Source organism: Macaca fascicularis, chromosome 11 (genome assembly GCF_037993035.2).
Source record: "Macaca fascicularis isolate 582-1 chromosome 11, T2T-MFA8v1.1".
Lineage (NCBI taxonomy): Eukaryota > Metazoa > Chordata > Mammalia > Primates > Cercopithecidae > Macaca > Macaca fascicularis.
Genome location: NC_088385.1, coordinates 19,032,466 through 19,046,780, shown reverse-complemented (window position 1 = coordinate 19,046,780; position 14,315 = coordinate 19,032,466). Strand labels below are relative to the sequence as shown.

The window sequence follows — 14,315 nt, the reverse complement described above, 5'->3', positions numbered from 1 at the left end:
CACCAAAGAGAGATTAACCAGCAGGCAGAGAGCTGGCAAAGTGTGTTCATGAATTATATACCATACCAGAAGTTCTAGCAAGAGAAAAGCATAGGATTAATAATTAACTAGCAAGGTAATAATGGGCTTGTATGTTCTGCTTTTTCTTAGTGAAAGAAATAGGCCTATTTACTCTTTCTGCTCATTACTTGTCTCCTTGTACTTATGGAAAGGAAAGTTTACAAGCCAAAACCTTTTTATAACTGTGAATCATTTATTCCCAAAGCCTATTCAGACTTCCTCTTGTACTCCTATTTGGACCTTTCTGAAAATACTCCAAAGCTCCTGCTGGTGATTGGTACTACACAAAGAGCTGTGTTACCTTGCCACCAATATTTGAAGCCCTTCTCCACAGTATTTTACCTATCACCATTATTATCTTCATCTCCAATCAGCATCTGTGGGAAAAGTGCACATTTAGCACTGCCCTTTGTATTAAATCATGTGCTGTTTCTGCTGCAGAGTTTAAAGTCCAGGAAAGATTAAACTGATGCCTTTTCCCACCTATCAGTTCCAGCACTCACCACTTTCCTGAAGCACAAAGCGGGACTCCTTTAAATGTTGATGGGATAAATAAATCAAAACATAGGGAGGACACACGGAAAGTAAAACAGAAATTTTACATTAATGAAGGAAGAAGCATTAATACATTTACATCATGTGTTAGTAAGATCATGGAAAAGTTCTGGTAAATGCAGAGTTTTGCTGTGGCAAAGTATTAAAAACAAAAAACACAAGGGTAAGTATTCCAGAGAGGAGCGGGAGGAGATAATAAGATCTCTTACTTCTCATAGAGAAGGAAACTAAAGGTTTAGTGTTTACAGTACAGTCATGCAACATGTAACAACACTTTGATCAATGATGGATCAGGTGTATGACAGCGGTTTCATAAGATATAATATCATATTTTACTGTACTATTTCTGTGTTTAGATATGTTAAGATTCACAAATACTTACCATTGTCCTCTAATTGCCAACAGTATTCAGTACAGTCACATGCTGTACAGATTCATTGCCTAGGAGTGATAGGCTACCCATATAGCACAGGTGTGTAGTAGGCTACACCACATAGGTTTGTGTAAGTACACTCGACGATGTTTGCACAACAAAATCACCTAATGACACATTTCTCTGGACATATCTCCATTATTAAGCCACGCATGACTGCACATCTGTTTTCTATCATCACTTTTCTTTTTAAAATGAGCTGTAATATTTATTTATGATTTCATTGTGGAAAGATTTGCAAAGCACAAAAGAGTAAGAGGAATATTAGAAATCCAGTAATTCAACCACTCAAAGCTAAGACTGTTAATATTATTTGGTGTATTTCCTTACAAATTTTTTGGCACACATCATATTAGAGATTAGTATAATAAACTCTCCTATATCCATCTTCTAGAATCAATAATTTTCAACTCATAGCCAAAACTTGTTTCATCTCTGCTCTCATTCACATCTTTTTTCCTTCTTGTTGTATAATTTTGAAGCAATCCCAAATATCGTATTATAATAAACATCAAATATTTTAAGACATATCCCTAAGATTGTCATGCATTTTAATATATTATGTTTATATGGCATGTACAAAACCTCATATACTTATTTTCATCTATTTGATTTCAAAAGAAAGCTATTTTTTCAATTGAAAATTAAAAAATTTTTTTTCGTGGTTTTTTTAACCTCTTGTTACCATCATTACTGGCACCCAAAAAAATGACTTGGGAAGGAAAGATAACCACTTTGGAGATCTAATGCTTAAGCTATTGTCTCTCTCTCTGAGAACCTCTCCTGAAGTGAGATAATGCATATTAATGGCTTTGTAGAGTAGGAGCTACTTAGTTTGATAAGATTAATACTGTCAAAAATGCCTAACCCTTATTCAGGACCTACAAGTCAGCATTGGACTAAGCACTTTACATGTAGTATTGCAGGTCAGTGTCCCAGCACCTCTGCAAGTGAATAATGATATTATTCCCATTTCATAGAGGAGGACATTGAGGCTTGGAAAGTTTAAGTCACTTACCTAAAATCACAGAGATAGTAGATGGCTGACATGGTATTTTAATACTATCTTGTCCAACTCCAGAGCCCATGCTCTTAACCTTGAAGCAAATTTTATACAAGTTTTCTATAAGGAACCTAATGAATTACACAGAATCACAGAATTGATAGATTGTCATATTATCTAACAGAGGCCACACCTCAATCCAAAATTTATCAGAAATATTCAATTTGGAGTGAAATTAGGGTGAATACATTAGGACACTCAACTACTAAGTAATCAAATTCTCCTTGTAGCTGGGTCAAGGTATATTTTGTCATATTTTATTCCTTGAAGACATCTGTAAATTGTATCACAGTATATCTTACTATAATAACCTTAACAAAGTCCAACCCAAATTTTTACTGTATCAGTAAATTTTCTTTGATATATGATCAACATCAATTTGAACAGTCTCTATGAAAGAGTTTTCAGGAGGAAGTTCTAAATTCTGATCTCTCTTTTTCTCTCAGTCTCTGTAATATCATACAGATTTGTTCCAAGCACCGTCAGAGGAACCTCCATGAATTTTCTGACACTGTTCAATGGATTTGGCTGTTTCACAGGCGCACTGCTGGTGGAGTTGGTATATCTCATCTCAGAAGGTAAAAATAGGTTCGTGGCATGCTTATATACATTGAGTTGATGACTAGGGAACGGGGAGACCAAACCTTAAGAGAGGGGCTTTGCCAGTGCAGTCTTTTTTTAATTGATCCACTTTTGCAATTAAGATAGAATTAAGATAGGAAATACACTCTTGCTGTATTCATTAATTTCTGGGAATTGTTTTTCTTTTGATAGGAGGAGGTAATTACAGAATGTCATGCTGTCCTTAGTGTATTTTAAAACAAACTGGTTATTATATTCTTATTAGATCTTTCAATGAGGCCATATGCAATAATACCTCACAGCTGGCATAGACAGTCTTCAGAAAAAGTAAGACCTGTGTAAATATAGGGGATAGGGTACCTGAATGATCTTTTTTTTTCTCATGATTTGCCACAATTCTTGTCTATGCAATCAAAGAGAAATTGTGAATTGAATAATAAATGATATTTTAAAATTTTCCCAGTAGAGATTTTGGTCAGGAGAAACAACTAATCTGAAAAATTCAAACATTATTTGAAACATTAAAGTATCTACTAAAGCAAATATTTGATTAAAGCAAATTTTAAAGAACTACTCTTTGGTTGCATGTGTTGAAAAAATAACAGCCAGACAGGATGACAATAATGATCAGCCATCACAGTGAAATGACTTTGGCTGTATTTTAAATCCGGACTTTTGAAATTTTGTTCTAAAATGTTAATATAGCTTTAATTTAATTTAATGTATGTTTGCTTATTTTGTGGAAATGATCACAAATGTATTCTCTACTTTCAAAAATACTTATAGTTGTGCACTGAAAATGATGTAAAGAAAGTGTTAGTTTCTATTCTCTTATAACAAACAAATCTAATTTACCTGCTTTCAAACCATGGAAAAAATCAACTTCTATGAATGAGACACTCCTTTTAACACTAAATCTCCATTCAAAAAATATTTATCAAGGACCCGCTCTGTTGCAGGCACCATATTGGACACTGGTGATACCATGGCAAGCAAAATAAACACTTGCAAGCCCTCAGGAAATTTCCAGGGGTACAAGTAAGAATGAAATTAAAAGTGAGAAAGTCAATGATAGATATAATAGCAGAGTTCTTGGGGAGAAACCTACTAATCCTTGATTGATGACTGACAAGGTCAAACTCTGCCCTTTCCTCAGTTATCTGAGAAAATTAAGATGAACTGTGTGTTGAGTATTTACTACGTACTAGGTCGTGTGCTATATGGAATTGTGTGAGATATGGTCCAGTTCTCAAAGAACTCAAATTCAAACTGCGATAGCTAACTGTGTGAACGGCGGCAAGTTGCTGACTTTTCTAGTACTCAGATTCTTTGTACATAAGCTAGAGACAAAGCACTGACATTAAGATTTTGTAAGATAATCTTGCAAACTCATAACATATATTCACACCTGAAACATTTTCAGTGTTGAATGTGTTTCCTTTCTTTACGTTACTCAGTGAAGATATTTCCAAAAATTTGCTAAAACAAAATTTCTAGAATCAAATCACATTTGACATATACATGAAGAACTGCAAAGTCAAATATTACTACTAGTTTATCTTTTATATAAATTTCAATGTTTCATATGCATGCTTAAGCAACTTACCCAGAGTTAGACCAAACATCTTTGGCTAAGTTCTCTCCAAGGCTACCTTCACATTTTCTTTTTTTTTTTTTTTGACATAAAGAGTCTCACTCCAGAGGCTGGAGTGCAGTGGCACGATCTTGGCTCACTGCAACCTCCACCTCCCAGGTTCAAGCAATTCTTCTGCCTCAGCTTCCTGAGTAGCTGGGACTACAGGCGCCCGCCACCACACCCAGCTAAGAGTAGAGATGGGGTTTCACCATATCGGCCAGGATGGTCTCGATCTCTTGACCTCGTGATCTGCCCGCCTCGGCCTCCCAAAGTGCTGGAATTACAGGTGTGAGCCACCACCCTTGGCCACTACCCTCACTTTAGATACTAGCCACAAGTTTGGAGATTCCTAGGGCTGTCATCACCTCTGACAAGCTGTCTATAAATGTGGGGATCCCCACAGACTCCCTCAGTATGATAATTTGCTAGAATGATTCATAGAAGTTAGAAAAGTACAATACTTACAATTACAGTTTATTATGGCAAAAGAATACGAATCAGAATGAGCTAAAGAGAGAGGCACATGGAACAAGGTCTGGGAGGGTTCCAAAAGTGGAGCTTCCTTCATCCTCAGGTATGCACTACCTGCATCAATATAAGAATAATGCCAACTAGGTGAGCTCACCTGAGCTTCAGTGCCCAGCGTTTCTATTGAGACTTTATCACATAGGCACCATTGATTGAATCACTGTGAGCTCAATCTCCATCTTCCTTCTGCTCCCCAGAAGTTGGGCTGGTATATGTGGCTCAAAGCTCGAAGTCTGATTACGTGGTTGGTCTTCCTGGCTGCCCACTCTCCATTCCGGGTCATCTGATTAGCATAAATTATCTATGGGCCCTCTCCATTCTGAGTTGCCTCATTAGCATAAACTATCAGGTGGGGCTGAGGGTCCCACCATAAATAACAGATATTCCAACCACTCAAGAAGTTGAAAGGATTTAGATTACCTCCCAGAAATCAATCCAGGCAAATGTTTTAATCACACAACTATTCTTACAAAAGCATTTCACTGAAAATCTAAATTTTTACTGGCAATCTGTATAGTATAGTAGGAGCTGTTACATGCATTATTGCATTTATTACAACAACCTTATATTATTCTTCTCGTTTTTTAAATGTAATGATTCAGGCAGAAAAAAATATAGTCAAGTTCTCTAATCATCACAACCGGTAGCTGACAGAGATCTAATCCTCTTGGCATTCTGAAACCAGTTCCAACATTGATTTCAATACACCAAGGAACTTGTAGGAATCCCCAGATGTAAAGGTTTTTAAAGACTTTTGTTACTTTTGCAATATAACCTCCGTGGATGGACGTCTGTATAATATTGATAATATTCTAGATACAGTACAAAGGTGCAGAAACAAAAGTTTATATAATTTTGGCACAATTTGGTGCCCATGACAGGAAATTTACCAGGGACACATGGTGAGGACATCTTAGCAAGATGGGTTGTGGGGTGGAGCACTTTCTAAACTGTGCTCAAGAGAACACCATTTAAATTACCACTAATCAATTTAAGCTACATCTTCTTTTAAGTGTATTCTTTCCAGTTAATAATAATAGTGTGTTATATCAAATTATAATCCCAATAAATTACAATCATAGAGTTGAATGTTGCCTTAGATCTCAACTAGTCTAACATTGTACCAAACACAGAAAACGTAGTAGGATAATCTAGTGCTGAGAAAAATTCTCTACTTTGAGATATAACCTGAGTGTGCCCATCTAGTGATCACTATGTTCTACAGAGTAAGTCCGATTCTCCATTCACATAGCAGCTCTTCAAACATTTGATAAATACTTGGAGAAATAATATCATATAGTGGTTAAGAGAATAGGTTCTGGAGTCATACCACCTGAATTTGAATCCAGGTAGTCTAGCTATGTGTTCTCAGTTTCTATTTCAGTAATGACAATAAATAATTCATTATGTTGTTCTGAAGATTAAGCAATTAATATGCATAGTGTTCAATAAAGATGGCAATCATGACCCTTTCTATTTTATAGACAAACCACCCCTGTCTTTTCATATTGCATGATTCCTTGATTTTTCACTATCAAGGCCCCTCCATCCATTAAACAAACAACAGCTTATCAGTATCTTTCTTAAAATATGGCTTCCAAAACTGAAGATAATATGAGTACAACCAGGGTACAAAATGGGTACAATCAAGATAAGTATGTTACTTTTATCAACCTGGACTCTCTCTCTCTCTCTGAATGTCAACAGCGATTTTGTTGACTTTTTCACAGTTGCATCCTGCTTATGGTCAATTAAAACTTGAAACTTTTTTTAATTTTCAGGAGTTGCTTTCAGCTCAGTTCTACTCATCACAGTTCTTTTTTCTAATTAGATGCAGCACTTTATTTTTATCTTTAATAAATGTCAACCCATCATCCTAAGTAATAGACATTTTTGAAAATTGATTCTGTGTCATCCAGGGAATTACTAATCTTTACTTGCTTTGTGTCATCTGCAAATTTGGTAAGCAAGTTCCTAGACTTCTTCCAGGTAATTGATAAAATTTTTGAATTGGACAGGACCAAAAAAGAGTCTTACAGAAAATTCCTAGACCCCATTGCAAGTTAATGACAATCCATTAATCCTCTCCTTTTGGATATAATCAGTTCCCAATTCACCTAATTACTATCATTCAGCCCACATACTTCTCCATCATTCACTAAATGACATCACAGGAGACTTTTCATAGGTTTTTCTGGAAATAGGATAAGTCTCTTTGTGACAATCCCTTTAGCCATCAGGATAGTATTCCTCAATGAAAGAAATGAGGTTCATTTAGATGATGTGGTTATAGTAATCCTATACTGGTGTAACAAATAAAGGCCCTAAAAGAGAGTGGCCATAAGCATGACTTTGGGTAGGTCAGCATTATACCCTCTAAAACTGGGTTTTCTTAATTAAAAAAGGAAATTTTACTTCACTTTTCTCAGAGAGGATGAGAGAATAAAATTAAATAAGATATTTGAAACTTTTCTCTGCCAGAGATTATTTTTAAATACAAAATTGTCATACATTATAATGGCTCATTTGGCCAAAAACAAGATCAGTCCACTCAAACAAACAGACCAATTTTTTTGACAGAAGTGACCATAATGAAACAAACACTATAATTATATATTTAGGCACCCTATATCCTTCAGCATTTCTTTTAGTATATAGGATATTTTCAACCTTTAAGGATTCATGTCAGCTGAGCATGTGTGCGTGTGAGTGTGTGAGAGTGTTAGGATACGATTGGAAAAGAAGATCAGCTATCACAGTCTTCCAGTCTCCAAGCTGCATTAGTCATTTTTAGCACCATGATGGAGAATGGTGTGAATGCGGTAAATTCAAAAGATTTCTCAAAACTTGACTGTGCAGACAGATAACTGTTAGAGTGACATTTTCAGTACAAGTGAGAAAACTGATCCTTCTGGGATCTCTAACTCTGAGTGCTTTAAAGGAGAAGATACAAGACTAAACTCATCCTCCTACACTAATCATTTCAGGAATAGTTTATCTAAAAGTAGCAATGCTAATATAAGGGAATGAAGAAGTCAGTCAAACTGCTTATTTCGACTCTATCCCATTAGCAACAAGATCAATTTCCTCACACTCCTGAATTTGAACTTACCTTTTCATTAAAAAAAACAAAACAGAATTCAGTAAAAAATGACATCTTAGTTATGGACATGCAGGTGATTGAAAGATCCAAAGCAAAATATTTAAGACAAAAAGGGATAACTGGGCAGAATCAAGAGGTCAAGTGGTATATCTTCTTGTCCCTACAAGTTCTTTCTCCTCAAAATTCAGGAAAGGGGCAAATAATGTAGCTGTTTAATTTCCATCAAGAGTATTTTAAATTAAAAATGAGATCACCTGAAAGACTCATTTAAATATCTAAGATTATTGAGGCCACTGGCAGTTATGTCAGCATGAATCACTGAGTCACTCTTGAAACAGGAATTTGCAGTTTCAGCAAACTTGAAAGAAGAAAATATGCATCTGGAAAAGTATTCCAATTCCATTTCATGGGCTCATGCCTATTATCTAAGAGATATGCTTCTTCAAATTCAGATCTATGCCTCGGGTCCAACTTCATATGGGATTTGGGCTTATAGATTTTTAGATTCAGAGGGGAAAATAAGTGGCCTACTGCCATAATTCACCCTTAGCCAGGCCCATACTCTACTTGTCAACTGGTTTAGTGCCAGTGTTCCTGTAGCTAAGTCAGCAGGGCCCCAACAACTCCCATAGGCAAACCCTGCTCTTGGTCCTCAGTCAGAATTTGAAGCAAAGCCCCCCTCATACAATGGTTTTATGTATTTCAGATACAATTTATTCTATATCCTTAACTTTTTACTCCACAGAAACCCCCAATGCTGCACAGAGGACTTTGAGTTTATAACAGCATCAGGAAAGAGCCAGCTTTAGACTGTGGAAAGCAACAGTCATTGCTGCTGGCTCACGAGAGGTAGAAAGGCAGACATCTGAGTCAGATGAACCTGAATTCAAATGCAACTCAGCTCTCAATGAGCTCCTAGATCTTGAGCTCATCACTTAACCATACCGAGTCTCAGTTTCACCTTCTCTAGAATGGAGTCTGTTTCTCTTTCTAGTCTTCACTAGTAACTTACCTTTCAAGCTTTTTATGAGGACTAGAAGAAATAGATAAAAATCACCAGCTAAATGCAGATGCACAAAAAAGAATGATTTTGTTGTTATCTTAATTTGAGTGGGACCTCAACATCTTCCAAGTGGGCTAGATGTATTATAGATATGATGTTTTGGTATGGCACTTAATTCTCCAGAAAAGAATAGATTCCATATTTGCAGAGTTCAGTTGTCCTGTTCAACTTCAATTCCAGGTGGAGACTGGGAGGCGATGAAATTAGAAAGTGCTCTGAGATTCTTCTTGGCCTCATGTACCCATGTAATTAATGGACCCTCCTACGCATGGCAAATTTGTAAGTCTAGGTGGAGTTACAGACACATGAACATGCACATTAGGAGTACCTGGAAATGGTATTGAAGCTGAAACTAGAAAGATGAGTGCAATTTAGCTTGGTAAGCACAGGAATGAAGGATTTCTGGTACAGAGCACATATATCAAGGCCCATAAATAAATAAATGATAGGTGCATAAGAGGAACCCAGAGAAGGCCAGTAAGCTGAAAATATTCAAAAAAGGAGGAAATGGCCTGAAGTCACATTGGAGAGTTAGGTAGGGGCAAAACCACGTGGGACCTTTTAATACAGGGATTTTATGTTTACTTGAATGTTATAAGAACGATAACATTCAAAACACCAATGACCTCCTGGTGTTTTGGGAAGATCATTATGGATGCAGTATGATTTTGAGGAAAGAAAGAATAATTTGGGAAAAACAAGGAAGTACAATTGAAGTAATCCAGATAAGTCTGAAATAGTAATGAACTAGAGAGGAAGTAGGCAGATGGAGCGAAGTGAATGGATATAAGCTACATTTTAGACGTAGAATCAGAGTCTTAGCAATGGCTTTGAGAAAGTCAGGAGACAGTAGGATGCAAGAGGGAGGAGGTAGTATCAGGAAAGCATCCCAGGTTCTGCCCATGAGCTACTGGGTGGGCAAAGATTCCACTTACTAAATGGAAAAAACTGGAAGAAGAACAGACTTTAAAAGTTGCCATCCATTTGCTTTTTAACACATTATTTGACACACCTGTGAGACATCCAAATAGAAATATCTGGAGGCCAGAAAAAAAGGTCTTTGTTAGATATATAAGTATGAAACTCTATGGCACAAAAATAACATTTGAAACCATGGTAGTGAATGAAATTACCTAGCGTGAGTATTAAGAATGAGGAGAAAAAGAAGCCCCAACATTAGAGGTTGAGTGGAAAGGAACTAGTTTGCCACAGAAAATATATAGCAGTCAGAAAGCTGGGAGGAGGGAATTATATATGTATATATACACACATATATGTGTGTATATGTATGTATATATGTATATGCATATATGTATATTCACTGAAGATAAGAAAGAAGATGATTTCAAGCAGAGAATGGTAAATTGTGTCAAATGCTACTGTAAAATCAAGTACGACGAAGAATGGAAGGTATTCGTAAAATTTAGCAACACTATGATACCTTTAATAAGAGCCATTTCAGTGGTGAAATGAAAACTAGATTGAATTAGAGTGATGAATATCCAGTAAATGAAAAAAAAAGCCTCATGTTTAAAGAACTCTTTTGAAGAACATGAAACTGAAAAAGATTTAAGAGAGAGAGTGATGGCTAGAAGGGGATGTGGGTGGAGTTGCCAGATTTAGTGAATAAAAATACAAGATACATAGTTAAATTTGAATTTCAGGTTAACAAATAACTTTTTGGTCTTTAAGAATGTCCTATGCAATATTGAGGACATACCTCCTTATACTAAAAAATACATACACCTTCTTATACTAAAAAATAATTCCTCATTCTGAAATGCAAATTTAAGTGGGAACCCTGTATTTAAAACCTTTGGTGTGGGTTCAAGATACTTTTTTTTATTATTTTATTTATTTTTGGGGGGGTGTTTAGAGATGGGATCTTGCCCTGTCATCCAGGCTGGAATGCAGTAGCGAGATCATAGCTCACTGCAGCCTTAAATTCCTGAGCTCAAAGGATCTCCTGCCTCAGTCTCCAGAGTAGGACCATAGGCACATACCACAGCGTGGCTAATATTTGTTTTCATTGTTTTAGAGATGTGGGTCTCACTAGGTTGCCCAAGCTGGTCTTGAACTCCTTGCCTCAAATGATCCTCCCACCTCAGTCTCTCCAGTAGATGGGAATATAGCAAAAGCCACCACACCTAATACTTTATTTCTGAGAGACATTTGAGTGTATTTTTCTGATAAGAATACCTGGTGTAAATGGAGAAGTTAAAAATGCAAGAGAAAGAAGAGAGAATTGATGGAGCTAAAGACTTAAGGAAAGGAATGGAGGACTCGGTCATTGACAACCCAGAGAGGGTGACTTCTTATTGGAAGGTGGATACTTCTTTCCTGCACTGAAACAGAAGAGAGAAAGGAGAAGATAGGCACAGGTGCACACAGATGCATAGTTCTGATATTGGGAAGATCCTGGAGCCTTCCTTTGGAACTCTCCATTTTTTTATGAGGTATGCAGTGAGCCAACTGTGAGAGCAAAGGGAATAGGATGAGAATGGGGAGTTGGAAGAACAAGGATTACAAACTTATTATGAAGGTATGAAAAGATGATTTAGAAGACAAATGTTAAGATCGCTGGTGGTGGCCGGGCACAGTGGTTCACGCCTGTAATCCCAGCAGTTTGGGAGGCCAAGGTGGGCAGATCACCTGAGGTCAAGAGTTCGAGACCAGCCTGGGCAACATGGTGAAACCTGTCTCTACTAAAAATACAAAGATTAGCGGGGAGTGGTGGTGTGCACCTGTAATCCCTGCTACTCTGGAGGATGAGAGAGAAGAATCACTTGAACCCTGGAGGCAGAAGTTGCAGTGAGCCAAGATTGCACCACTGCACTCCAGCCTGGAGACCAGGCAATCAGAGCAAAACTACATCTTAAAAAAAAAAAAAAAAAAAAAATCGCTGGTGGTGTTGAAGGCCCCAATTGTGTTGGTGATCATGAAGAGTGATCCCAAACTACCTAAAGCATGAATTTGCCCAGTGATATTCAGAAGCTCAATAAAGATGTCTCATAAATTTTTAAATAGCCTAAAGAGCACAAGACACAGGATGAAAGGCACAAACTCTACTCTTAAAGTAATTTGGGGTAAAGGTTTATTTTCCTCCAAATATGCAAAAGTAAGAAAGGCTTTCTTCTAAAATTATGAAATTAATATATCTACACTATTAGTAGAGTTGCAAATGAAGAACCGACTGTACAAACAAGCAGGTTCTGGGCAAAAATCAGTGTTGTCATATCCATGAAATTATTTAAATTCAATATTTTACTATTTTAAATAACCCCACTTATAGACTGATTTATTAATTCAGTCACAAATACATATTGGGTTCCTACTATGTGCAAGCACTGCTAGATGCTGAATTAATAATACCAAGTCTGATGTTTAATTAATAAGAAGAACCTTATAGAAATATTTGACACTCAAATTAATATCAGATATATTCATTTGACTAATGCTATTACAATTACAGTTCATAGCTAATGGCATTATCGGGCTATTATCACAAAGCATTACCTCTCTTCTAAAACTCATTTCCATGATAATTCATTGAAATCATCATGAGAACACACTATCTTGATGGGTTTTTACCTCCCAATGCTCTTCAAGAGAATGAACTCACCCTTATAAGAAAGCTGGTTATGCCAAATATCACCCATGCCTGTTCTCTCTGCAGTTCAGGTGAACAATGCCTAGCAATTTCCCTACAATTTTGAAAGACACAGTGTTCCTTCCTGGAAACAGCAGCCTGACTTAATTTTTATCCACAATTCCCAAGATCTGGAAATGCAAATTAAAGTCATGATGCAGGCATTATTATCTAGAGCAAAGTATTGAGCATGTTCAGATCTGAGGCCCAATCTCAGTTCATCCAGTCACTCAACAAATATTTATTCTGTCCCCTTTCCATGACTTTAGGCAAACGGTTCAGCTGCTCTGCCTTTGTTTCCTTGTTTATAAATTGAGGGTAATAAAAATTTGAGTCCTTATTAGATAAATATGAAAAACTGGTAGAAAAGTCAAAGTTAGAATACAGTGGTTAGGTATTAGTTCCTTCAGGTATCATGAAAATTAATGTGTTTTAAAAATTAACTCAGGTAGGAGAGCTATGAATCTCAAATGAAGCATTTAAATCAGGTTACTGAAAGGAGGAAGGAAAGAAATTAACATTTATTAAGTGTCAGTTATATGCAGACCTTTCTATATGCATTTCATGAAGATATTATTTCATTAAATCTTCACAACATTTCTTTGGAGGTAGATATTTGTAGCCCCATCATATATAAGAGGAAAGTGAGCCCAGAAAGTTGCATAAGTTGTCCAAATCACATAGTAATGGTGGATTCCTGATTCCAAAGCTCTTTTTACTACACTAGTTTTATTTCCTGTGGTACAGAGGCACATCTACCCCGGAGACAGACTGCAACATCTTTTTAATTGCACCCTTTTTCGCTCCCAAGCAAAAAGCACATAGTGAAGTAGAAGGCGTGCCTCAAATAAAGCAGAATATAAAATCCATTTCAGTTTTGTCTCCACAATTTTGGACTTTTGCTAGAACACCAGCACTACAAAATAACTTTTAAAAATCTAATGAAGTCTGAGGGAAATAATTGCTCACTGTCTCTAACTATCTTTTGAAGAGATTCCAAAAGGCACATTTTAAGATTTTCATAGTTCCATTACATTCAAAATAAAACAGTAGTTTGTCAAGAGGGGAAATATTGCATCTTTCTCTAAAGAGAGATAACAGAAATCTGCCTTGAATCCAAAGCAATATGCTATAGCACTTAATGCCACATATACTTGAAGTATCCAGTAAAGCTCTGATTTTGGTGGGAGATGGACTGACATATTGCTGAAGTGAGGAAAGGTGTTTATATATGTATACATATATACATATATATGCACATATATATGTGTGTGTGTATATATATGCACCCTTCCTTTCTTATGGTATATTTAGGTTATTTCTAATTTTTCATGCTATAAATATTACTAAGGTAAGCATCCTTTTCTATAATCATTAAGTACGTAACTTATTCCCTCCTTAGACTAGAATCCTGGAAATGGGATTATTCCTTCAATGAGGATAAATATTTTAAATATTTTAAAGACTATTGAGAATTAAAGCAAAACTGACTTCTAAAAGACTGCAATTATGTGCCATTGTGAAATGATAATACTTGCCTCAAGATATGAATTTCAGTCCTTAGCATAATATTTTGATCTTTGTCTATTTGATTGGAAAAAGTTATATTCCACTTTAAATACTTTAATTTGTATTTTTTTAGA

General features: G+C 36.2%; 1 protein-coding gene across 1 annotated transcript in view; it reads left to right on the top strand.

Moving 5' to 3' along the window:
* SLC15A5 (solute carrier family 15 member 5) overlaps positions 1 to 14,315 on the top strand; it is a 92,569-nt gene that overhangs the window by 61,649 nt on the left and 16,605 nt on the right. Inside the window, exon 7 of the mRNA XM_005570252.4 lies at positions 2,558 to 2,689. Coding sequence (XP_005570309.3) covers positions 2,558 to 2,689 — 132 coding nt within the window. The remainder of the gene's footprint in view (positions 1 to 2,557; positions 2,690 to 14,315) is intronic.